Genomic DNA, 27,622 nt, shown 5'->3' on the forward strand with positions numbered 1-27,622 from the left:
TCATTAACGCCACACTCACAGGAATCAGATTCACTAGAGAGGAAGAAAAGGACAACTCCCATTCCTAGACGTGATGGTACAGAGAACACCGAACGGAGAATTCACCACAAAGGTATGCAGGAAAGCCACACACACAGACCAAGTCCTGAACTACGAAAGCAACCACCCCAACACACACAAAAGAAGTTCCATCAAGACGCTGTTCAAAAGGGCCACAACACACTGCAGCACGCCAGAACTGCAAAAAGAGGAAGAAGAACACCTCTACGAGGTATTTGCCAAAAACGGATACCCCCGCAATTTCATCAACAGATGCCTAAGGAAAAGACAACGGAATGAGGACATGTCACAACCCAAAGGACTAGCCATGTTACCATACATCAAGAACATTTCTGAACTGACATGTCTGCAACACAAATTCCCAGCTCGGCGAACAGAACCACAACAGCGAGCACCCGAGCTACAAATCTTCTCACAAACTTTGAGCATCAGGAATGCTAATTTCAGCAACATGCCTCCTTTGAGTGAGACAACTGACTCCAGAGGACAAAGTTTGATGTCAAAAGGACAGAAATGGCCCAGCATAGATAGGAGGCAAGGTCAACATGAGGTCAGGCCCTGTGACACACACACAATTTGAGTAGGTGAGGCAGTCCTGAATAAATGGGGCAGGAGCAAAAATTACCTGACCCCTCAGAACAGCCAGGAAGACTGTCAGAAACTGTGGGCTTTCCCCTTCCATCTAGTATTGAAGACACATCAGAGTCCAAGATGGATGCAGCCAGCGTCACAATCTTGATACTGACAGCCAGACTACTACGACCACTAGGACTCATAACAGCACACAAACCAACAGCCACTGTCAAGACAACAACTCACCAGGACAAAGAACCCAATACCCAATACCATGAGCAAAACCAACATAGTGTACAAAATCCCATGCAAGGACTGCACAAAACACTACATAGGACAAACAGGAAGACAGCTAACGATCCATATCATGAACACCAACTAGCCACGAAACGACACGACCAGCTATCCTTAGTAGCCACTTTAAATCTGCCTTCAACGTTTGACTGTTGTTTCTGCCAAACTTTTGGACAATGGATGGTATGGAGCAGTCCGAACATGCCAAGTGCCATTCGACTTCAGGAAATACTCAATATCCCTGCTGTTAAATGATGTCCCATTGTCTGTGACCAATATTTCTGAGAGTCCCTGTCGTGTGAATGATGCTTGCAGCTTTTCAGTCATCATTCCTGAGTTTCATGAATGAACTCCGTGCACGTCCAATCACTTTGAATGGGCATCCATACTGACTAAGAATATTGAGCCCATGAAATGATCAACATAGTTGACATATATCCAATTCTATGAATGTGAGGGAGCTGCTGGCAACATTGCTCCACCAATGCAGTTATGTCAGCATCCACTCCTAGTCACCAGACATAACTTCTTATGAACACCTTAATTTTGGAAATCCCTGGATGACCTTGGCGGAATTCAGCCAGTATATGGCAGCAATGTTTGCTCAGGATAATCAGTCTTGCTCCCCACAGTAATATGCCTTTCTCTACGGTGATCTGGTTTCGCTGGATCTGGAAAGGTTTCAAATCTGGTTATGATGGTCTTTTTGTTTTGCCCATCACCAACAGCTGTTTTAGTTTTGCCATGACAGAATCTTTTTGTGTCTACAGTTGGATATTGTCAGCAGTGACTGGAAAAGTGTCCAGACAGTTAAACCCAGAATAGACTCTTCCAGTGGAGGCACCACCAGTGGTGTATCTGCTAGTGGGAGGCAGCTCAAGGCATCCACATTTGCAACTTGGCCTCCTGGACAGTGTACTTGGCCTCCTGGACAATTATTTGTAATTGTACCCGCCGAGAATAAGGGCCCACCACCGCATTCAACTTTGGGGTGGCACGGTTGTTCATTGGTTAGCACTGCTGCCTTACAGTGCCAGGGACCCGTGTTTGATTCCAACCTCAAGTGACTGCGTGCCGTTTGTACATGCTCCCCATGTCTCCGTGGGTTTCCTCCGGGTGCTCCAGTTTCCTCTCAAAATCCAAAGATGTGCAGGTTAGTTGAATTGGCCATGCTAAATTGCCCATAGTGTTCAGGGGTGTGAAGGTTAGGTACATTATCTAGGGGTAAATATGGGAAATAGTGTAGGGGAATGGGTCTGAGTGGGTTACTCTTCGGAGGGTCGGGTGGTGTCTTTGGGCCGAAGGGCCTATTTCCACACTGTAGGGATTCTATGATTCTAATAGAAGCTATGGGTAGCACAGCCTTGTCTTCTTTAGGTAACCCCAGCAGGAGCTTGTGGTCTGTTACTGTTACAAATTTACATCCAAAAAAGTATTGGTGCAATTTGCTCATTCCAAAGATGACTGCCAAACCTTCCTTCTCTCTGTGGGTATATCTTTGTTCGCAATCAGCCAGCGTCGTGAAGCATATGCTAGCAGGTGTTCCTCTCCATTGGACCACTGGTGAGCCATCACTATCCCGAAACCTGGGAGGTGGCATTGCATGTCACTTGGGATTGTAGTGGGCTAATTCTTGGCTACTTAACCAAGTCTGACCCCTCTTCAATAGCAAGTGTGAAGATGTCAAGATGGAGGCTAGATTACGTTTGAATTTCCCAAACTAATTCACCAACCCAAGGAAAGACCTAAGCTCCAGTGCAGACATGGGATCCGGGTCATTTTTGTTCGCCCTCACTTTATCTTCTGACAGGGATAACACAGTTTTGTCAACTCTGTAATACAAGTGGGTCACTTGGGGTGCCTGGAACACATATTTTCCCCTTCTAAGGTGTTCGTCTGCCTGGGAGAAACATTTAAGCATTATGTCCGAGTTCTGGCTAGGCCATCGCTGGCTAGGCCATCATTTGTTGCTCATCCCTATTTGATCAGAGGGCAGTTAAGAGTCAACTACATTGCTGTGGGTCTGGATTCACAGATGGACAGATCAGGTAAGAATGACAGTGTCCTTCCCTAAAGGACATAAGTGAACCAGATGGATTTTTCCTAACAATCAGCAGTTGTTCCATTAGAACTCTTAATTACAGATTTTTGAATTGAATTCAAATTCCACATCTGCTGTAGCGGGATTTGAACCTGAGTCCGCGGGACATTACTAAGGTCTCAGTCCATCAATAATACCACTAGGCCATTGACTCCCCATAACAAAGCCAATTATAGTGCCTTTTTGAAGTCCGGTTGGGCTTCACCTAGCAGGTGTTTTTGCATGGTTATGTCATTAAACCCACATACCAAATGGTCTCTCAGCATCTCATTCACAAAATCACATGCTTCTGCCAGTAGTCTTAACATCGTGGGCGGCACAGTGGTTAGCACTGCTGCCTCACAGCGCAAGAGACCCAGGTTCAATTCCTGCCTCAGGCGACTGACTGTGTGGAGCTTGCATGTTCCCCCCGTGTCTGCGTGGGTTTCCTCCGGGTGCTCTGGTTTCCTCCCACAGTCCAAAGATGTGTAGGTCAGGTGAATTGGCCATGCTGAATTGCCCGTAGTGTTAGGTAAGGGGTAGATGTATGGGTGGGTTGCGCTTCGGCGTGTCGGTGTGGACTTGTTGGGCCGAAGGGCCTGTTTCCACACTGTAAGTAATCTAATCTGATCTAATCGTCACAAATCCCAGTGTAGGTTCGGTACGTTCTCAAACAGCTGAATAAAAGGCTGGTATTGGTAGAGGAATTGAGTTCCGGAGTACTGAGGTCATGTTACAGTTGTATACGACTCTGGTGCGGCCGCATCTGGAGTATTGTGTGCAATTTTGGTCGCCATACTATAGGAAGGATGTGGAGGCACTGGAACGGGTGCAGAGGAGGTTTACCAGGATGTTGCCTGGTATGGTACGAAGATTGTATGAGGAAAGGCTGAGGCACTTGGGGTTATTTTCATTGGAGAAAAGAAGGTTTAGGGGTGACTTGATAGAGGTGTATAAGATGATTAGGGGTTTAGATAGGGGCGACAGTGAGAATCTTTCTCCGCGTATGGAGCTCCCTCATTATGGGCATTTAAGCGGGCATTGGATAGTGGGCTAGTGTAGGTTAGGTGGGCTTGGATGGGTGCAACATCGAGGGCCGAAGGGCCTGTACTGCGCTGTATTCTTCTATGTTCTATGTTCTAAAACTAATAGGGTTTCATAATTAGAGGAGGCTTGGAGTTGAGTTAATCTGCTGCTTGAAACCTTGTTTATGCCTTTTTTCACTTTCATAACAATTCAATTCTAATGCCCTTTTCACTGACCTTTCATGGAATATTGAAATATCTACTTCCAATCTCATCCCTGCCCTTATTGACTTGCAATGCATCCAATTTTAAATTCTCATCCAAATTCTTCCAAGATTTTATTGTCCCCATCTTTGTAAGTTTCTCCAGTATTAGAAAGCTGTACATATTCTGCATTCTGCAGATTTGTCCTCTTAAGCATTCTTTTCCATTGGTCAATTGTCTCTTCACAGCCTCTCACTTTGGAATTTCCTTCTTAATCACCTGAAACTTCCTGTCTTCCAAGCCCACCTCGATGGTCCACCTCAATCATCCCTTCTGAAATCATCTTTCTCAGGTGATGATAAAGTTTTAACGTAATGTGCTTGAGAAATACCTTTCATTATAAGTATTTTTGAAGATGCTATACCAATACGGAAAATAATGTGGAAGATTTAAATTATGTATCTTTTACAATCAAAATTCTTTACAATCAATGTTGAGACAGAGTAATTTTGTATTGTTGGAAATGCCAACAGTTAACTTATTACTGTCATTTTGGTGACTCATAGTTTAAATTAAAGAAAAGGAGTAGTCCCAAAATTGCCCTAATAATAAATACAAACCAATGTATTAATTTAGATACATATTAAGCTAATAACAAAACTTTTAATTTGATCGCAGGAAGCATTAACTTAACTTCATCTGTATATCTCTGCAGGAGTTGTGGGATATTTCTCTGAGAGTCTCTGATGGTGGCACAGACTTAATTTTTTTTTTAAACAAACATTTAAGGCCAAAATTACGTTATTGAATGTAACTTCACAAACCATCAACGGCAATCCTCCCTCCAAGACAGAGGCTCACTAGCAATGTTGGTAGACTGCATCGCCTGCATAAAAAGTTGAGCAGCATTGGAAAATGAAATGACCAACATTACTATCTCTGTCCCACAGCTTACTTGGTACAATCCATTTTGTGCAGTCTTTCTTCAGTAATCCACTTTCCACTTTTGCCTGACTTCATATTGAGGACACCTTCTGTCATGTTGTATGCAACTACTACAGTGCTGTGCTTGTTAAGAGTTTGACACTGTGAGCTATAGCAGCAGAGTTGTTTTCAACATAATCTGTAACATCATAAATCAGTATGTCCCCCACTTTACCATTATCATCAAGCCAAGTGAACCAACTCTGGTTGATTAAAAATGCAGGAGGACATGCCAGAAGCAGCAGCAAGCATAGTGAAAATGAGGTGTCAATATTTTGAAGCTGCAACACAGGTCTACTTGATATATGTTCAAAATCACATGGTGTTTAGGTTGAGTATAAGGAAAGAAACTGTTCACACTGGTAACAGATTTGAGAGTCATTGCACCCCAATTACATTGATTAACAAAAGTAGAATTGGAGGCACAAAGAAAGATCTTTTTAAACAGTGAGTGGCATTCATGAGGGCATTGGATGATCCTTTGGACAGAAAAGGTGTGCAGGGGTTTGGGGCCAAGGCAGTAGATTATCACAAGGTAATAGAATGGTGTAGGCATGATACACTGAAAAGCCTCCTTCTGTACTGTTATGATTCTGTAATTTTTTTTCTCTAAGCCTGGAGATAGATCCTTCGGCCCAAATTGGTCCATGCCAACTGAAATGTCCATCGATGCTAACCTCATTTCCCTGCACTTGGCCCATATCCTTCTAAATCTTTCTGATTTGTCCAATGCCTTTTAAATGTTGTTAATGTACCTGCCTCAACCATCTGTGCTGGCAACTCATTCCAGATGCGTACTACCCTTTATGTAAAAAAAAATTGTCCCTCAGGTTCCCTTTTATTCTTTCCCCTCTAACATTAAACTAATGCCCTCTAGTCTTTGATTCACCAACCCTGGGATAAAGACTGAGTGTCTTCACCTATCCATTCCTTTTATGATCTTATATATTTCTATAAGATCCCCCCTCAGACTCCTATGCTGCAAAGAAGAAAGTCCAGATTGTGCAACCTCTCCCAAAACTCAGACCCTTGAGTACTGGCAACATCCTTGAAAATTTCTTCTGCACTCTTTCCACTTTAATAACATCCTTACTGTAGCAAGGTGACCAAAATTGAACACAATACTCCAAGCGGGGCCTTACCAACATGCTGTACAACTGCAACATAACTTCCCAACTTCTCTTCTCAGTGCCCTGACTGATGAAGGCCACTGTGCCAACAGCTTTCTTCATCGCCCTGTCTACCACTTTCAGTGCACCTGAACTCTAAGGTCCCTCTGTTCCATTACACTCCTTAAGGCCCTGCCAATCACTATGAAACTCCTACCTTGACTTGACTTTCCAAAATGCAAGATTTCGCACTTAACTACATTAAACTTAATTTGCCATTTCTCAGCCCACTTGCCCAACTGATCAAAGTCCTGCAGCAATTTCTGATAACCTTCCTCACTATCCATGATACCCCCTATTTTAGTGTCATCTGCAAACTCAGTAATCATGGCTTGTATATTCTCATCCAAATCATTGATATAGATAACAAGCAGCAATAGCCCAGCACCGACCCCTGAGGCACACCACTCGTCACAGGCCTCTAGACCAACAAGCACCATTCCACTATTACACTCTATTACCTACCATCAAACCAACTGTGCATCCATTATGCCAGCTCACCCAGATCCATGCGATCTAATCTTCCAGAGCAGCCTACCATGTAGAACCTTATCAAAGGCCTTACTGCTGGTCCTCTGATGCTGCCTGAACTGCTGTGCTCTTCCAGCACCACTAATCCAAAATCTGGTTTCCAGCATCTGCAGTCATTGTTTTTACCTCCATAAAGACTAAGCCTACTGCCCTGTCCTCATCAATCTTCTTGATCACTTCATCAAAGAACTCTTACTAAATTTGTGGGGCATGTTTTCCCACCCACAAAGCCATGCTGACTACTTCTAATCAAACTCAGTCTTTTCAAATGCATGTATATCTTATCCCTCAGAATCTTGTCAAAGAACTGACCTGCCACAGATATTACGCTTACTGGTCCATAGTTCCCAGGTTTTTCTTTGATGCCCTCATGAATAAGAGCACACCATTTGCTATGCTCCAGTCTTCTGGGACCTCACCCATGGCTAGCGATGATGCAAAAATATCAGCCAGGGACCCCACAATTTCTTCTGCAGCCTCTTGCAGGGTTCTTGGATATATCTGGTCAGGACCAGGAGATTTATCCACCTTCACACATTGTAATACATCTAACACCCCCTTTCCTTTGATATGGGCTGTCCCAAAGATATCACCACTAGCTTCTCCAAGTTCCTAAGTTTTCATGTTTTTCTTCGTAGTAAACATAGGGGAGAAATATTTATTGAGGACTTTGTCCACCTACTCCAGTTCCACATTTACATATCCATTTTGATCCTTGAGGGGTCTCTTTTTCCTTTAATATACTTAACTAACCTCTTTGGATTCTCCCTAACCATCTCAGCCAAGGCTATCACATGGCCCCTTTTTGTCTTCCTGATTTTCTTCTTCCGTAAACTCCTGTGTCCTCGACATACCTCCAGGGATTCCCTGCTGCCTGTACCTGAGTCATGCCTCCTCCGTTTTTCTGGTCAAAGTCTCAATATCTCTTGTCACCTAGTATTCCCTTTTCTTGCCAGTCTTGCCCTTCACCCTCACAGGAACATATAGGAATCCAAACAAGCAGACAAAACACATCCAGAAACCCTAGCCACTCTCCCCTACATCAAAGACATCTCAGAAATGACTGCCAAACTACTCAGACACCTTGGCATCATGGTAGCCCACAAACCCACCAACACACTAAAACAGCAGCTAATGAACTTAAAAGACCCAATACAGACAACAAGCAAAACTAATGTCATTTACAAAATACCGTGCAAGAACTGTAACAAACACTACATTGGACAAACAGGCAGTAAACTAGCCATCAGAATACATGAACATCAACTGGCCACAAAATGACATGACCGTCTCTCACTAGTATCCTTACATACAGATAAGGAGGGAAACCACTTTGACTGGGACAACACATCCATTCTAGGATAAGCTGAACAGAGACATGCACGAGAATTCCTAGAAGCATGGCATTCCAACCAGAACTCTATCAACAAACACATCAAGTTAGACCCCATCTACCATCTCCTGAGAAAAAGAACAGGAAATGACATCACCAACCCAAAGAAACCCAAACATATAAATAGAAAGCAGGAATCATCAGCAATGCTTTGTCCAGAGGCCCACTGAAGATATTACCTAGGAGGGTGACGAAACATCTGGAAATGAACCCTCCAGCTCAGCAAGCAAACCTACATCCAGAACATATAGAACTTGAACTCTAATGATCTCACTTCTAAAGATCTTCCACTTGCCAGACATCCCTTTGCCTGCAAGCAAACTACTCCAATCAACCCCTGCAAGTTCCTGTCTAATTGAACCAAAATGTGCCTTGCCTCAATTTAGAAATTGAACCTGTGGATCAGTTTTGACCCTCTCCATAAGTATTTTAAACTTAATAAAATAATGACCACTGTTCCAAAAAAGCCCCCCCAAGGCCATCTCAGTCCTACTTCTGCCCTATTTCCCAAGAGTAGGTTGAGTTTTGTCCCTTCCCAAGTAGGACCCTCGATACTGCTTGAGGAAACTTTGCTGAACACACTTAACAAATGCTACCCCATTTAAGCCCTCAACACTAAGGCAGTCCCTGTCTATGTTAGGAAAATTAAACTTCCCAGTGTAGCAACCCTGTTGCTTCTGCAACTCTCCCCAGTCTCCCTACATATTTGTTCCTCCAATTCCTGTTGATTATTTGGGGGCCGACGTTGCAACATGAATAATGCCACCATCCCCTTCTTGTTTCTTAGCTCCACTCTCAAAGCCTCACTGGATGATCCTTCAATTATTTCACCTCTGACCACTGCTATGATACTGTCTTAATCAAAATGCAACTCCCCCTCCCCTCTTTCCACCACCTCTGTCTCACCTGAAGCACCAGTATCCTGGCACATTAAGCTGCCAGTCCTGTCTTTCCCTTAGCTAAATGTCTGTAATAGCTATAATATCCCAGTCCCATGTACCTATCCACACCCTGAATTCATCAGCTTGTCAGTCTTCTTGCACTGAAATAGATGCAAGTTAATCCAAGAGGCATTTCTTGCTCTCTGTTGTGTTCCACCCTGATCTGTCTCTTCAGCATACTATTTCTGCTTACTGTATCTCCTTCCAGCCCCGAACGTGACTCCCTCGCGTCAAGAATCCCAGCCCCCTGCTGATCTAGTTTAAACCCTCCCTTGTAGCACTAGCAAACCTGGCTGCCAAAGTATTGGTCCCCCTCCAGTTCAGGTGCAACCTGTCCCTCTTGAACAGGTCACCTTTGCCCCAGAAAGATCCCAGTGATCTAAAAATCTGAATGCCTGCTCTCTCCACCATTTTTTAGCCACTCATTCATCTTACATGAGTGGTTAGGATCTGGAATAGAGCATAGAACATTACAGCGCAGTACAGGCCCTTTGGCCCTCGATGTCGCGCCGACCTGTGGAACCAATCTGAAGTCCATCCAACCCACACTATTCCACTTTCATCCATATGTTTATCCAATGACCATTTAAATGTCCATAAGGTTGGCGAGTCTTCTACTGTTGTAGACAGGCCGTTCCAGACCCTCTGAGTAAAGAAACTACCTCTGACATCTGTCCTATATCTATCACCCCTGAATTTAAAGCCATGTGCCCTCATCCTAGCCATCACCATCCGAGGAAAAAGGCTCTCACTGTTCACCCGATCTAACCCTCTGATTGACTGATATGTTTCAATTAAGTCACCTCTCAACCTTCTGTCTATTGAAAAGAGTCTCAAGTCCCTCAGCCTTTCCTTATAAGACCTTCCCTCCATACCAGGCAACATCCTAGTAAATCTCCTGTGAACCCTTTCGAAAGCTTCCAAATCCTTCCTATAATGTGGTGACCAGAACTGTACGCAATACTTCAAGCGTGGCCACACAAGGGTTTTGTACATCTGCAACATTATATCATTGTTCTGAAACTCAATCCCTCTACCAATAAAAGCTAACAGACCATGTGCCTTCTTAACAACCCTATCAATCTGGGTGGCAACTTTCAGGGATCTATGTACATGGACACCGAGATCTCTCTGCTCATCTACACTACCAAGAATCTTACCATTAGTCCAGTACTCTGTATTCCTATTGCCCTCTCCAAAGTGAATCACCTCACACTTTTCTGCATTCAACTCCATTTGCCAACTCTCAATCCAGCTCTGCAGCTTACCTATGTCTCTCTGAACCTGCAACATCCTTCAGGAATGCATTGCCTGATAAAGTGGTTGGTGCCAGATTCCACTAAGGCAAAAAATAAGTTTAAGGGGAGGCAATGACACAATACTATTGTACAGAAAATAATCTACAGACCCAAGATGGAGACATGGAACACATGGTGAAATTTGAATTCAATTAATAAGTATGATTTCAAAGCGTGTCTCATGATGATCATGAAACCATTGTCGATTGTCCTAAAATAAAAGACCTCTGCTGACTGATAACCTGCATGCGACTCTAATCCCAAACCAGTGAGATTGATTTTTTAGTGACCTCTGAAGTGGCCAAAAATAGAAATGGAATAAATGACTTTCTGATATTATTATATTCAACCTTAATCATTAGGACTGATCTTTATACAATCTGTGTGTTCCACAGATGAAGAGAAGAGCACTGCCTCAGACGAAAGTGCAGGAATCGAACAAACAAATTTGTTCTTGCCCCTTGAACCGCAGTTATCACAAGTTCGAGTACCAGCTTTGACCTCTTATTTAACAAAATCTCAGGTTAGTGTGGACATGTGGACAGAGTTAATACAATGCAGAATTTTATTTAAATTGAAGTATTAGTTAGGCATCAGTTGAAGTGCTGAACACAGTTGAGATAATCACATCATACCAATCTGGGAAAGTGGGAAAATGTAAAATTATGTACTTTAGCATGAAGAATGGAAGCACTGAATGGTATTTGAATTAGATTTATTGTAACGTGTACTTGAGTTACTAAAGAGCAAGAGTACATGAAAAGTGTACAATATTGGCAATACATGGCATCGTCTTACAAAGTACTTAGGTACAAAAAAAAAATGTTGCACTACGTTGCAGATATATATATATAGTATAAGTTAGGAAAATAAGAAATAAAGCTAAAAAGAAAGACATTGCACTTTTTCCATAAGGGCTTATACGTGGTCTGACCAGGCTCCACTGGTTCCCAACCAGTAGCTATGTTCACTGCAGGCCCACTGGCCGGACAGAGGGATTTAGGAGTCCTTGAACATAAATCACAAAAAGCTATTATAGAGATTCAGCATGAATAGGGAAGACATTTATTTCAAAGTGAATGGAGTATAAAAATAGAGAAGTCTATATAAGGTACTTGCCAAACCACATCTAGAGTAGTGTTAACAGTTTTTATTTAATTGTCTAAGAAAAGATATACTGGCATGAGGCAGTTCAGAGAAGATGCATGAGGTTGATCTTGGGTATGAAGAGATTTTCTTAATGAGGAGAGGTTGAGTATATTAGATTTGTATTGACTGGCATTTAGGAGAATGAGAGGCAACCTTATTGAACCAGAGAGATGTCTTCGGGCTAAACAGAGCAGATGTTGAGAGGTTGTGACTTCTTCTGGTAGAATCTAGGGCCAAAGGACATAATTGTAAAATAAGGAATTGCCCATTTAAGACAGGGATAAGAAGGAATTTCTTCTCTAAGTAGAGTGGAATTCTTCCCTGCAGCAAGCTGTTGCGGGTGGAATGTTAAGTATGTGCATGTCTGAGATAGACAGATTTTTAATCTCTAAGGGAATCAAAGGATATGAGGAAAAGGCAAGAAAGTAGAGTTGAGAATTAGCTGTGATCTTACTGAATAGTGGAGCAGACTTATTGCTCCTTCAGCTTATAGTCATATAGGATAGAAGTGACATTGCAGAAATAGGTGGCAATCAGGATATCGAATTAAGGGAGGAACGCAAGAAAATTACAATTACCAGGGAACTGGTACTGACCAATTGTTAGGGCTATGGGCTGACAAGTGTCCAGGTCCTGATGTACTTCATCATAGGGCTTTAACATTTTTGCAATAGTTTTAATTTTCCAAAGTTTCTGAGATTCAGTAAACATTCCATTTGAACGATAAATACAAAATATAATTCCTTTATTCAAAAAGAGAGGGAGACAAAAAGCAAGACCAGCCAGTCAGTTTAACATGTGTCCAGTCAGTTAAACATGTGTCATAAGGAAAATGTTTGAACATGCACGGTACTGAGGAACAGACCACATGATTTTATGAAAGGGAAATCAAGTTTAACCATGTTTATTGGAGTTTTTTGAGGAAATTACATGCTGTGGATGTACTGTCCTCAGATTTCCAGGAACCAATTGCTAAGATGCCATTTAAATGTTATTGCAGAAAATTGAAACTCATGGTGCAGGAGGTAGCATGTTGACATGCCTCAATAACAAGAGGTATGTTAATTTGTTCTTTTCCAGGTTGACAAGGTGTAACCAGTGGTGTGCTTTTTTACAATTTATAGAAATGATTTGGTGAAGGGACATAAGTATGGTTGTAAATTTTAATAAAGCTGACACAAAGAAGGGTAGAAAAGTAAATTGTGAAGAAGACATTAAATAGCTATGAAGTGATATATATTGGTTAAGTAAATGGAGAAAGAAATGCCAAATGGTATGTAATGTGGGAAAATGCTGAAATTGTCCACTTCTGCGGAATGACAGAAAAGGAAGCAGAAATAGATGGCCTCTTGAAAAGCAAAGGTTAGAGCCATCTGGTTTCATTTTTTGGAAGTCTGTCTTGTTTAATTCTCTAGATTTCTGATGTTTTTTGAGTAAGGCTTTGATTTGATTCTCTAGTTGTGGGGTTGTGCTCGTGGCCTGACCACCCACTTCACATTCAATAACAAGACCTGCAAACGAATCAACAGAACACCCATCGGATCACCAATATCAGGGTTTCCAGCAGAAGCAGTTATTGAGACACTCGGGAAAGAACAGCTCTCCCAACCATCCAACCCAAACTTTAGTTCCACTATGTGGATGACACCTTTGTTGTCACCAAACGAAACAAATAGAGGAAACGTACAATACCATCAATAATATCCTTACTGGCATAAAATTCACAAAAGAGGAAGAGAACAACAACAAACTGCCATTCCTAGATGTCACAGTAGAGTGAGCACTCAATGGGGAACTTCAAACCTGTGCCTTCAGGAAAACAACGCATATGGACCAAATACTGAACTACAGAAGCAATCATCCCAACACCCACAAACGAAGCTGCATTAGAACATTATTTCAACGAGCCACCACACACTGCAGCACTGAGGAACTACAAAGAAGGGAAGAGAAATATATGTACAGCGTATTCAAGAAGAACGGATACCCAATAAACACAGTCCACCGATTTCTGAGCAATAAATCCAAACAAGCAGAAACAATGCGCCCAGAAACCCAAGCCACTTTACCCTACATCAAAGACATCTCTGAAATGAATTCCAGACTACTCAGACCTCTTGGCATCATGGTAGCCCACAAATTTACCAACGCACTAAAACAGCGGCTAATGAACTTAAAAGACCCGATACAAACAACAAGCAAAATGAATGTAATTTACAAAATACCTTGCGAGGACTGTAACACATACTACATTGGACAAACAGGTAGAAAATTGGCCACTAGGATACATGAACATCAACTAGCCACAAAAATACATGACCCACTATCACTAGTATCAATAAACACATCCATCTACCGTCCTCTGAGAAAAAAAAACAGAAATGACATTACCCACCCAAAGAAACCTAAACACATAAATAGAAAGTGGGACATGCCACCAGCGCTTCACCGTAGGCTCACTGATGATGTTACCTAGTATGGTGATGAAACTTGACAACAAACCTTCCAGCTCAGCGAGCAAACTTGCATCCAAAATCTCAACCTGAGCTACAAAACTTTTCAAAAATCGTGAATGCCTAAGTCTCTGTAAATGGTGGTGGTACTGAGCCATTTTTGGTGATGGGCATCAGAATTTGTCCTTTAGTACTTTCACTAAGTAGTGTTCAACTTGAAGGAGTTTTTATTCATCAGTTGGTGAAAAACAATACATGGTAATTAGTAAGTGGTTGCCTTTTCTGTGTTTGATCCAGAGGTTCATTAAATCCTGAGTTGATATTTTCCAGTGCCACTTATAACCTGATGGCCCAGGATGGTGATGTCTGGGATGTTGACTGATGTGTATGATTCTATACGTGATTTGGAGATGCCGGTGTTGGACTGGGGTGTACAAAGTTAAAAATCACACAACCCCAGGTTATAGTCCAACAGGTTTAATTGGAAGCACACTAGCTTTCGGAGCGATGCTCCTTCATCAGGTGATAGTCCTTCATCAGCCTACGGTGAAGCGCTGTTGGACTATAACCTGGTGTTGTGTGATTTTTAACTTTGATTTTTAACATGTTTCCCTAACCTTGATACCAATCCACACATGTTGCTGACCAGACGTTTGCAAGCAGAGGGCTTTCATTTTCCTTTGGCATGTCTTGGTTGATTGCTAATATTGCAGTTGGCTGGACCATACAGCTTTTTTCTTTTCTAGCGATTTGATTCAACTGAGTGGCTTGCTATGCAACTTCAGAAGACATTTAAGAGTCAACCACGGTGGTGTGGATCGGGAGTCACATACAGGACAGATGAGGTAAGGATTCTGGAAACAACAGGATTTTTATGACAATCCCTCAGCTTTATAGTCACTTCTATTGGTTTTAGCTTTATATTTATCTGTTTTGTTTAATATTAATTCAAAATCTGAATTTGTGTCTTTTGCAAATTGGTTGAAACCTCCATACTACTAGTCCATACTACATGATAGCTTACTCTAAGTAATGCAGAAAGAAGTTTTTTTGTTCTTTCCACCTCAAGTGGATATTTGTAAAGGATATCTATTTAGTCATTTGTTCCAAACCTTTGTAAAGTAAAATCATTTCTTTATATCATGAAGATCTGTCAGTACTTTCACAATTCCCACTTGCCAGTCTATAATCAACTCCTTGTAATCTTTGGGCCTTTGTCAATAGCTAACTAATTTCCTAACTTTCCATTTCTTTAAAGTTTAGTACTATTCTGCAGTATGTATCATGTCCTTTGAGCTCTGCAATGTCAACTCTGTAGTTTTCTGTGTTCAACTCTGCAGTCTGCTGAATTACCTTTCACGTGAAGTATTACAATTCAAGATTCAGAGGAGCGGATGTTGGACTGGGGTGGAGAAAGTAAAAAATCACACAACACTAGGTTGGACTATAACCTAGTGTTGTACAATTCAAGAAAATACTATCTTGCCCAATGTGTCCATGTTACTTTTTAAGCTCCACACTATCTTCCTCCCATCCAGCTTCATCTCATTCCATCAAAATATCCATATGTTCCTTTCAACTTTACATGCTTAATTATCTTTCCTACAAATGCACCAAATCTGTTATCCTCAGCTACTCTCTGTGGTCATCAGTTCCAAATTTTCACTACTCTTTTGGTTAACAAAGTTTCTCCTGAATTCCTTCTTGGATTTTTTTGTGACCATCGTATATGAATATCTCCAAGTTCTGTCTGCCCACAGGAGGTAACTTCAACCCTTTGTAATCAGGTATTCCTCTGTCTTCTCCAGCAAAGAAAGCACCAAGTTCTTCTTGATAGGCATAACCTCTCAGTTCTGATATCATCCAAATACATCTTGTTTTTTCTTCACCGGTACCGTAATGTCTCTTTTATAACAAGAGTGGAACTTTTCATTGTACCACAAGTGTAGTTTAACCAATGTCTACTTTTTCATTCTACCCCCTTGAGAAGAACATGCTATATTTTAACTATTTTTTAAAGGCATATAATTCTCAATTTTAATTTTAACAATTGTTGAAGCATCAATTAGGAGTAAGTGAGGACTGCAGATGCTGGAGATCACAGACGAAGAGTGTGATACTGGAAAAGCACAGTTGGGCAGGCAGCATCCGAGGAGGAGGAGAATCGACATTTCATCATAAACCCTTCATCAGGAATGAAGCTTCATGGAATGCTGCCTGACTGTCTGTGCTTTTCCAGCACCACACTCTTCGAAACTGAAGCATCAATTGCCCTTTGAAGAAATGAACAACAGTTCTATCAGCACCAGTCTCATGGAACATTACTTCACACTATTTTCTAATTTGAATAGCCATCTTTAACCCCCTATTCTGCTTTCTGTTTTGCTTTTGAATTAGTTACTCAGAGTAATATGTTCTGACACTGACCAAAGAGCAGGTTATATTGAACTTGATATTTTATGATGTGTCAGCATTAATTAACAACATGAAAGTAAATGCATCCTTGGGTAGCAGTGAGTATAATATGATTGAATTTTACATCCAATTTTAAAAGGAGAAGTTAGACTAGTATTTTAAACTGAAGTAAGGGCAACTATGTGGTAAAAAAGGTGACATAGAGTCATAGAGATGTACAGCATGGAAACAGACCCTTGGTTATCCATTTGGTTATCCTAACCTAATCCAGTCCCATTTGCCAGCACTTGGCCCATATCCCTCTAAATCCTTCCTATATATATACCTATCCAATTGCCTTTTAAGTGTTGCAATTGTACCAGCCTCCACCACTTCCTCTGGCAGTTCAATCCATACACACACCACCCTCTGTGTGAAAAAATTGCCTCTTATGTCCCTTTTATATCTTTCTCCTCTCACCCTAAACCTCTACTTGTGGACTCCCACACCCCAGGGAAAATACCTTGTCTATTTATCCTGTCCACCCTCTCTTGACGAGTTTTGAGAAGATTTGTAGCTCAGGTTGAGGTTCTGGATGTAGGTTTGATCACTAAGCGGGAAGGTTAATGTCCAGATGTTTCGTCACCCTACTCGGTAACATGCAAATATATAAATAGAAAGCAAGAATCATCAGCAGTGCTTCGTTCAGAGGCCCACTGAAGATGTTACCTAGTTGGGTGATGAAACATCTGGAAATGAACCTTCAAGCTCAGTGAGCAAACCTACTTCCAGACACTCCTCTTGATTTTATAAATCTCTATAAGGTCATCCCTCCCTGGATGCTCCAGGGAAAACAGCCCCAGCCTATTCAACCTCTCCCTGTAGCTCAAACCTTCCAACCCTGGCAACATCCTGGTAAATCTTTTCTGAAACCTTTCACGTTTCACAATATCCTTCTGATAGGAAGGAGACAATTGGATATAGGAGTTGGGATGTTATATCAGGAGAATATTGCACACAATATTCCAAGAGTGTCCTAACCAATGTCCTGATAAGCCATAATGTGACGTCCTATATTCAATGCTGTGACCAGTAAAGGAAAGCATACCAAACACCTTCTTCACTATCCTATCCACCTGCAATTCTACTTTCAAGGAACTATGAACCTGCACTCCAAGGTCTCTTTGTTCAGCAACACTCTGCAGGACCTGCACATTAATTGCGTAAGTCCTGCTCTGATTTACTTTTCCAAAATGCAGTACCTCACATTTATCTAAATTAAACTCCATCTGCCATTCCTCAGCCCATTGGCCCATCTGATCAAGATCCTGTTGTACTCTGAGTAACCTTCTTCGCTGACCACTATACCTACAATTTTGATGTCATCTGCAAACTATACCTCCTATGTTCACATCCAAATTATTTATATAAATGACGAAATAATGGAATCAGCACCAATTCTTGTGGCACTCCACTGGTCACAGGCCTCCAGTCTGAAAAGCACCATCACCCTCTGACATGAACTGGTATATTAGGGTGGCGATAGATCAATAGAGATACAGTGGCAGACATTCAATGAGGTATTACAGAAGACTAGGGATATCCATATTCTAACTATAAAGAAAGATTCGAAAGCATCCATTGTTAATTAGATAAGTTAAGGGCATTTGTTATGGACCAAGCCAGATCCACTCAAAACATTTTAAGAAGGTAGCCCAGAACCTAACTGTTCTAGTTGCTTTAAGTAGATGTAAGTTTGAATATTTCAGGTGTGATGCAGCTGGTCAAACTACTCAGTCTTAAATAAAACAGAATTTATTCACGCACAAACAAAAGAAAGCCGAATTTGGGATAACATAACTATTTGAAAGCCCAACAGGCACGACAATGCAATTTAACTAAGAGCTGTTCCAGTTTCCTGCAACATCCCATAAACACACCCCTTGGCAAAAAGGTCAGTTCAAACACAAGTTTTTACGGGGGAGAAATGTCAGAGAGAGAGAATATCAGCATTTGTCAATTTATCATATCCATGCCCCTCATGATTTTATAAACCTCTATAAGGTCACCTCTCAGCCTCCAACACTCCAGGGAAAACAGTTCCAGCCTATTCAGCCTCTCCGTATAGCTCAAATCGGTAAAAACAATGACTGCAGATACTGGAAACCAGATTCTGGAGGAGAGTGGTGCTGGAAAAGCACAGCAGTTCAGACAGCATCGAGGAGCAGGAAAATTGACCTTTCGGGCAAAAGCCCTTCATCAGGAATATAGCAACATTGACTAACATGACCTCTCAACTTCTATACTCAATGCCTGGATCAACAAAGGAAAGCATGTCAAATACCTTCTTCACTATTCTATCTACCTGCGACTCTACTTTCAAGGAACTGTGAACCTGCACTCCAAGGTCTTTTTGTTCAGCAACTTTCCCTCGGACCTTACCATTAAATGTGTAAGTCCTGCTGTGATTTGCTTTTCCAAAAAGCAGCACTTTGCATTTATTTAAATTAAACCCCATCTGCCACTCCTTGGCCCATTGGCCCATCTGATCAAGATCCCATTGTACTCTGAGGTAACCTTCTACGCTGTCCACTAAACTTCCAACTTTGGTGTCATCTGCAAACTTACTATCCTTTGTTCACATCAAAATCATTTATATAAATGACAAAAAGTAGTGAATCAAGCACCGATCTCTATGGCACTCCACTGCTTACAAGCCTCCAGTCTGAAGAGCAACCCTCCATCACCACCCGCTGTCTTCTACCTTCAAGCCAGTTCTGTATCCGATTGGCTGGTTTTCTCTGTATTCCATAAGTTCTAACCTTGCTTACCAGTCTCCCATGGGGAACTTTTTTGCACCCCTTACTGAAGTCCATAATGATCATGTCCACCACTGTGCCCTCATCAGTCCCCTGTGTTACTTCTTCAAAAAACTCAATCATATTCATGAGACATGATTTCCCACGCACAAAGCCATGCTGACTATCCCTAATCAGTCCTTGCCTTTCCAAATAAATGTAAATCCTGTCCCTCAGGATTCCCTCCAATAACTGGCCCACCACCAATGTAAGGCTCACCAGTCTACAGTTCCCTGGCTTTTCCTTACTACCTTTCTTAAATAGTTACACCACGTTAGCCAACCTCAGTCTTCCGGCACCTCACCTGTGACTATTGATGATCCAATATCTCAGCAAGGGGCCCAGCAATTACTTCCCTAGCTTCCCACAGAGCTCTAGGGTACACCTGATCAGGTCCTGGGGATTTAGCAACTTTTATGTGTTTCAAGACATCCAGCACTCCCTCCTCTGTAATATGGGCATTTTTCAAGATGTCACCATCTATTTCCCCACATTGTATATCTTCCATGTCCTTCTCCACAGTAAACACTGATGCAAAATACTCATTTAGTATCTCCCCCATCTCCTGCGACTCTACAGATAGGGTGCCTTGCTGATCTCTGAGGGGCCCTATTCTCTCCCTAGTCACCCTTTTGTAGTGGATTTGTAAAAACCCTTTGGATTCTCCTGAACTCTGTTTGCCAAAGCTATCTCATGTCCCCTATTGCCCTCCTGATTTCCTCTTAAATATACTCCTACTGCCTTTATACTCTTCTAAGGATTCTCTCGATCTCTCCAGTCTATATGCTTCCTTCTTTTTCTTAACCGAAATTTCAATTTCTCTAGTCATCCAGCATTCCCTAAACCTACCAGCCTTTTCTTTCACCCTAACAGGAATATACTGTCACTGGACTCTCGTTATCTCATTTTTGAAGGCTTCCCATTTTCCAGCTGTCCCTTTACCTGTGAACATCTGCCCCCAATCAGCTTTTGAATGTTTTTGCCTAACACCGTCAAAATTAGCTTTTCTCCAATTTAGAACTTCAACTTTTAGACCTGATCTATCTTTTACCATCACAGTTTTAAAACTCATAGAATTATCATTGCTGGCCCCAAAGTGCTCCCCCACTGATACCTCACCTACCCTGCCTTATTTCCCAAGAATAGGTCAATTTTTGAGCCTTCACTCGCAGTTACATCCACATACTGTATCTGAAAATTTTCTTGTACACACTTAACAAATTCCTCTCCATCGAAGCCCTTAACAATATGGGAGTCCTAGTGTATGTTTGGAAAGTTAAAATCCCCTACCATAACCATCCTATTATTCTTATAGATAACTGAGATCTCCTTACAAATTTGTTTCTCAATTTCCCGCTGACTATTAGGGGGTCTATAATACAATCCCAGGAAGGTAATCATCTCTTTCTTATTTCTCAATTCCACCCAAATAACTTCCCTGGATGTATTCCCAGGAATTTTCTCCCTAAGTACAACAGTAATGTTGTCCCTTATCACCTTATCAAAATTGCACCCCCCCCCCCCCTTCTCTCTTGCCTCCCTTTCTTTCCTTCCTCTAGCATTTGTATCCTGTACCATTAAGCTATCAATTCTGTACATCCCTGAGCCACGTTTCCGTAATTGCTATGATATCCCAGTCCCATGTTCCTAACCATACCCTGAGTTCATCTGCCTTCCCTGTTAGGCCTCTTGCATTGAAGTAAATGCAGTTTAATGTATTAGTCCTACCTTGTTCTCTGCGTTGTTCCTCCCTGCCCTGATTGTTTGACTCGCTCCCTTTCCCAACTGTACCAGTCTCAGATTGATCTCTTTCCTCACTATGTCCCTGGGTCCCACCCCACCACCTTACTAATTTAAATCCTCTTGAGCAGCTCTATGCCAGTATATTAGTCCCCTTCCAATTCAGGTGCAATCCGTCCTTCTTGTACAGGTCAGTTCTACCCCAGAAGAGATTCCAATGATTCAAAAATATGAACCTTTCTCCCATGCACCAGCTTCTCAGCCATGCATTAATCTGGTCTATCCTCTTATTCCTACCTTCACTAGCTCATAGCACCAGGAGTAATTGAGATATTGAGGGGCAGCACGGTGGCTCAGTGGTTAGCACTGCTGCCTCACAGCGCCAGGGACCCAGGTTCGATTCCTGCCTTAGGTGACTGTGTGGAGTTTGCACATTCTCCCCGTGTCTGCGTGCATTTCCTCCGGGTGCTCCGGTTTCCTCCCACAGTCCAAAGATGTGCAGGTTAGGTGAATTGGTCATGCTAAATTGCCCATTGTCAGGGGTGAATATGGGTCTGGGTGGGTTACTCTTTGGAGGGTCGATATGGACTTGTTGGGCCGAAACACCTATTTCCATACTGTAGGGAATCTAATCTAATCTAATTATTGTTCTTGAGGACCTCATTTTTAAATTCCTGCCTTGCTTTTTATATTCTCCCTTCAGAATCTCATTCTTTTCCCTTCCTGTGTCGTTGGTTCCAATGTGTACAATGACCTCCTGCTGGTCTCTCTCCCCTTTGAGAATATTCTGCACCCTGTCTGAGATATCCTTGATCCTGGCACCAGGGAGGCAAACACCATTTTGATTTTTTGCTGCAGGCTGCTGAAATATCTGTCTGTGCTTCTGACCAGAGAGTCCCCTATCACAACCAATCGCTTGGAACTCGCGTATTCCTCATTACAGTTGAGCCTGTCTCCATACCAGAAACTTGGATATTGGTGCTACAGTCCCCTGAAAGTCCATCACCCCTGACATTTTCCATTTCACCATATTTGTTTGAAATGGGGATAGCCACAGAACACTCCTGCACCACCTGCCTACCTCTTCTACCTTTCCTGGAGTTAACCTATCTGACTGTATCTGTGGTTTTACTCCTTTTCTTTAACTGCTATCCATTACACCCCCTAGCTCTTGTAAATTCTTCATTGTCCCTAACTGTCGCTCCAACCGATCCATTTGATCTGATAGGATTCACAACCAAGAACATTTCTTGCAGACATAGTTCTCAGTAACATGCAAACTCTCTCTGAATTCCCACATCTGACAAGAAGAGCATCTCACTCTACTAAAGACCATCTTTGCTTCTTCACAATCTACAAAACCAGAAAATAGCACTGTCATTTTGCTCTGAAAAAGTACTCCAGGCTAACTTAGTAATTAGGGTTTGTGTTTTAAAAATTTTATCAAAAGACAGCTTTTAATAAAACATATAATCAAGAATGAATCCATTCTACTCAGTACTGTAGACTTAAAGCACGGTTTCATGTTAAAAACTATGCACTTATCTGTTCCTCTGCTGTGAGTTCTCCCACACACATTCCTCCAAGATCAGCTATGAATTTCTCTGTTTGTTAATTTTTCCGAGACACACTCTGATGTCCCAAGATACATGAACTCTAACAGGAAAGGCATCAACTGTGTAGATTCACTGCTATGCCAGTTAGCAGTGGAGGTTTCTTTCTCTCTCTCCCTCACTGATCATGTGCTTGCTGTCTTTGTCTTTCTCAACACTCTGTTAAGATTTCTTTATGGCTAGAGTCACTATCAAATAGTTCACCTCAGCCAATCTCCTTTTGACTTGATAAGGGCCACTTAAATTTTGCTTTTAAAAGTTCACCTATCACTTGACGTAACACTAACTCTGATGGCAAAATTGCAAATTTTTGATTTCATGTCTGCTTCTTGTTTCATTGTGTGCTGTAATAGAACATAGAAGAATACAGCGCAGTACAGGCCCTTCGGCCCTCGATGTTGCGCCGATCCAAGCCCACCTAACCTACACTAGGCCACTATCCTCCATATGCCTATCCAATGCTCGCTTAAATGCCCATAATGAGGGAGAGTCCACCACTGCTACTGGCAGGGCATTCCATGAACTCACGACTCGCTGAGTTAAAGAACCTACCCCTAACATCTGTCCTATACCTACCCCCCCCTTAATTTAAAGCTATGCCCCCTTGTAATAGCTGACTCCATACGTGGAAAAAGATTCTCACGGTCAACCCTATCTAAACCCCTAATCATCTTGTACACCTCTATCAAGTCACCCCTAAACCTTCTTTTCTCCAATGGAAACAACCCCAAGTGCCTCAGCCTTTCCTCATACGATCTTCCTACCATACCAGGCAACATCCTGGTAAACCTCCTCTGCACCCGTTCCAGTGCCTCCACATCCTTCCTATAGTATGGCGACCAAAACTGCACACAATACTCCAGATGCAGCCGTACCAGAGTCTTATACAACTGCAACATGATCTCAGGACTCCGGAACTCAATTCCTCTACCAATAAAAGCCAGTACGCCATATGTCTTCTTCCCCACACTATTTACCTGGGTGGCAACTTTCAAAGATCTGTGTACATGGACACCAAGATCCCTCTGCTCATCCACACTACCAAGTAACCGACTATTAGCCCAGTACCCCATCTTTTTAATACTTTTAAGTGCTGTCTCGCCCACTCCCTCCCTCCGTTTATTTGTTCCCTAAACTCTGACACAGATTCCAATATGTGGCCCCTGAATTATGACTTATCAATTTTTCCTTAATCAATTTTATTGGTCCTCTCACTTGATGCTGAAAAACTAATTGAAGTGGACTGAATTTGATCGATTCATTTGGTGCATCTCTGATGGCAAAAAGTACAAACGGAATTCCTTTATCCCAATCGTTTGAATAGTCTTGACTATAAGCCCTCAACGTTATTTTTAATGTCTGATGCCACCTTTCTAGCGCTGCCTGTGATTGTGGATGATATGCAGTAGAATTGAATTGTTTTATTCCTAAGCTGTACATAACTACTTTGAATAATTTTGTTGTAAAGTTTGACCTTGATCTGATTGTATCTCTGTGGGTAGTCCATAATCGTGAAAACTTTGAGTAACTCCTCTCCAATCCTTTTAGCTATGATATTGCATAATGGAATGGCCTATGGAAATCTCGTGGACACATCCATTGTTGTTAACAAATACTGATGCCCACATTTGTTTTAGGTAGAGGTCCCACACAATCAATTAAGCTTCAGGTTCCTCAAATGCAGGACTAGATGTTAAAGGTTCAGGTTTTCCAATTGCCTGACATGGATGATATGTCTGTCAAAATTCAACTACATCCTTGTATCCAATGTTTGTATAAACTGTTTGTATAAAATGTTTTTATATTTTAGCTTGAGTTTTTGTACCCCTATATATCATCCTACTGGTAGTTCACATGCAACCCGCAACACCTCCTTTCTATAACCCACTTGCAATATGACTTGATGAACTTGTGCCCATTTCTTGTCTGCCTCAGTATATGATGGTTTCAATTTCCTCATTTTTAAGATAGTAGCACTCAGGAATACATTCAGATTATTTCTGATTCTGTTCTAACTCAGTTAATTTCTCTGAGCTTAAGATGTCCACTTTGTCATCCATCTGCTCCTGGTTTGTCTCAAACATTTGATCAAACAGGGTCTCTGATAATGCCATTTCAACTTTCTTATCTCTCTGATTTCTCCTGTTTCGACTGGTGAATTTGTGACCTCGTGACCACACTATCAGGAAATGTCCCAGGATACACTTCCTATAATACCTCAGTTGCCTGATTTTCCACTGGCTTTTCAGCCACTGTAAGAAGCGCTTCCACCTGTGAACCAGCTATGCCTTTAGCAAGGACAAATTGGAGCTGAGAGTTTGTCCAGTACTCCACTCTTCACTGGATACTCGAACCACTCTCTGAATGTTTGTTGTGGTTCTGTTCTCCGTGCTGGGAATTTGTGTTGCAGATGTTTTCTCCTCTATCTAGGTGACATCCTCAGCGCTTGGGAGCCTCCTGTGAAGCGCTTCTGTGTTGTTTCCTCCGGCATTTATAGTGGTTTGTCTCTGCTGTTTCCGGTTGTCAGTTCCAGCTGTCCGCTGCAGTGGCCGGTATATTGGGTCCAGGTCAATGTGTTTGTTGATAGAATCTGTGGATGAGTGCCATGCCTCTAGGAATGCCCTGGTTGTTCTCTGTTTGGCTTGTCCTATAATAGTAGTGTTGTGCCAGTTGAACTCATGTTGCTTGTCATCTCTGTGTCATCTTTTGACACTGTTCAAAAGGGCCACAACACACTGCAGCACATCTGAACTGCAAAAAGAGGAAGAAGAACACCTCTACAAGGCATTCGCCAAAAACGGATACCCCTGCAATTTCATCAACAGATGCCTAAGGAAAAGACAATGGAATGAGCACATGCCACCTCCCAAAGGACTAGCCATGTTACCATTCATTAAGAACATTCTGAACTGACAGCCAGACTACTACGACCACTAGGACTCATAACAGCACACAAACCAACAGCCACTCTCAGACAACAACTCACCAGGAAAAAGGACCCGACACCCAGCATGAGCAAAACCAACGTAGTGTACAAAATCCCATGCAAGGACTGCACAAAACACAAAATAGGACAAACAGGAAGACAGCTAACGATCCGTATCCATGAACACCAACTAGCCATGAAACGTCACGACCAGCTATCCTTAGTAGCCACACACACAGATGACAAGCAACATGAGTTTGACTGGGACAACACTACTCTTATAGGACAAGCCAAACAGAGAACAGCCAGGGAATTCCTAGAGGCATGGCACTCATCCACAGTTTCTATCAACAAACACATTGACCTGGACCCAATATACCGGGCACTACAGCAGACAGCTGGAACTGACAACCGGAGACGGCAGAGACAAACCACTATAAATGCCGGAGGAAACAACGCAGAAGCGCTTCACAGGAGGCTTCCAAGCACTGAGGATGTCACCTCGACAGGGGACAAAACGTCTGCAACACAAATTCCCAGCGCAGCAAACAGAACCACAACAGCGAGCACCCGAGCTACAAATCTTCTCACAAACTTTGACTCTCTGCATAATTGAGCGCTTCTTGTCTCAAAGTGAATTCCCGTGACTAGCACTTTTTCTGGTAATGGTCCTTCAGAGGTACATATCTCCTCATCTTTCAGCATCAAAGATTGAAAGGATCCTGTATCTCTTAATGTGGTAACCTCTTTACCTGCAGCTCCTAGCCAATGTGAGTAATCGCTACTTTCCAAGTATATGGTTTAAGAAAATCTGGTACTTCCACCTTAAGCAACCCCCTACCAGCCTGTACATTGTGGTGCAGCCTTTTTAACTCCACTGTGCTTTCCATTACCACTCCAAAAAAATTCACTGGCTTATCCTGTTTTCCTATATCTGTCTTCCCAATGCTTTTTCTAACCCACATATACTGTGATTTCATGTGGCAATTAAAATATCGGAGCTTTTTAACTTCTCTTCCACCTTCCACCTTTCCTTTTTACCCTGTGGTAAGTTATCCTTCTGATCTTCACCGAGATGTGAGGATTTCTCTTTACCCCAGTTTCTTTCCCTCACAGTTTGAAATTGATGTTAGAAGACAAACTTCGATTTATGAACCAACTCATAATCATCAGCCATTTCAGCTGCTAATCATGCTGTTTTAACTCTTTGCTCCTCCACATGAGTTCTCATTATCTCAGGAAATAAATTTTTGCACTCCTCCAATATAATCGTCTCTCTAAGAGCGTCATGGGCTTGCTCTATTTTTAATGCCCTTGTCCACCTCTGAATATTACTTCGTTTGATCCTTTCAAACTCAATGTAGGTTTGACCAGGGTCCCTCCTTAGATTCCTGTACGCTTCTGGCGCAAGCTCGCATGCACTTAAAATGGCTTTCTTCACCTCCTGATACACCCCAGAGACCACCTGTGATAGTGATGCAAATACCTTACTAGCTCTACCTACAAGTTTTGTTTTGATCAACAAAACCCACGTGATCATTGGCCATTGCATTCATTTAGCCACTTCTCAAATGAGATGAAGACGCCATCAAATTCAGGCAATGCGTGAATATATTTAAACAGCTTCTCACCAGGCCTTTGGCTACCACGGGTTTTCTCATTCTCACTGTCTTTCTCACTAAGCTTATCTTCAGCTTTCATCTCCATCTTTTTTAGCCGACTTCTGTCTAAGTGCCAATTTATGACATTCAAACTCACTATCTTTATTCCTTTCATCTCTCTCCTTTTATTTTTGTTTTTCTAAAGCGATTCTGTCCTTTTCTTTTTGTTCTGCTAGGGCCTTTCTTTTTTTTGTCTCTTTTAATCGTAATTCAAACAGTTTCACTTTTTTCTCTTTCTTTTTCTTTTGCCTCTAACTTAAGCTGCTTCACTTTCAA

The 27,622-nt window shown here is 42.0% G+C and overlaps 1 protein-coding gene across 2 annotated transcripts in view; it reads left to right on the top strand.

Moving 5' to 3' along the window:
• The window catches only part of LOC122541738 (primary cilium assembly protein FAM149B1-like), a 203,105-nt gene that overhangs the window by 50,647 nt on the left and 124,836 nt on the right, over positions 1–27,622 (top strand). Inside the window, exons 8-9 of one of the 2 annotated variants that reach the window (XM_043678629.1) lie at positions 10,948–11,075; positions 14,901–14,999. In XM_043678629.1, the coding sequence (XP_043534564.1) occupies positions 10,948–11,075; positions 14,901–14,999 (227 nt within the window). The remainder of the gene's footprint in view (positions 1–10,947; positions 11,076–14,900; positions 15,000–27,622) is intronic. The other variant, XM_043678630.1, reaches the window with a different exon arrangement.

Source organism: Chiloscyllium plagiosum, chromosome 38 (genome assembly GCF_004010195.1).
Source record: "Chiloscyllium plagiosum isolate BGI_BamShark_2017 chromosome 38, ASM401019v2, whole genome shotgun sequence".
Taxonomy (NCBI): Eukaryota; Metazoa; Chordata; class Chondrichthyes; order Orectolobiformes; family Hemiscylliidae; genus Chiloscyllium; species Chiloscyllium plagiosum.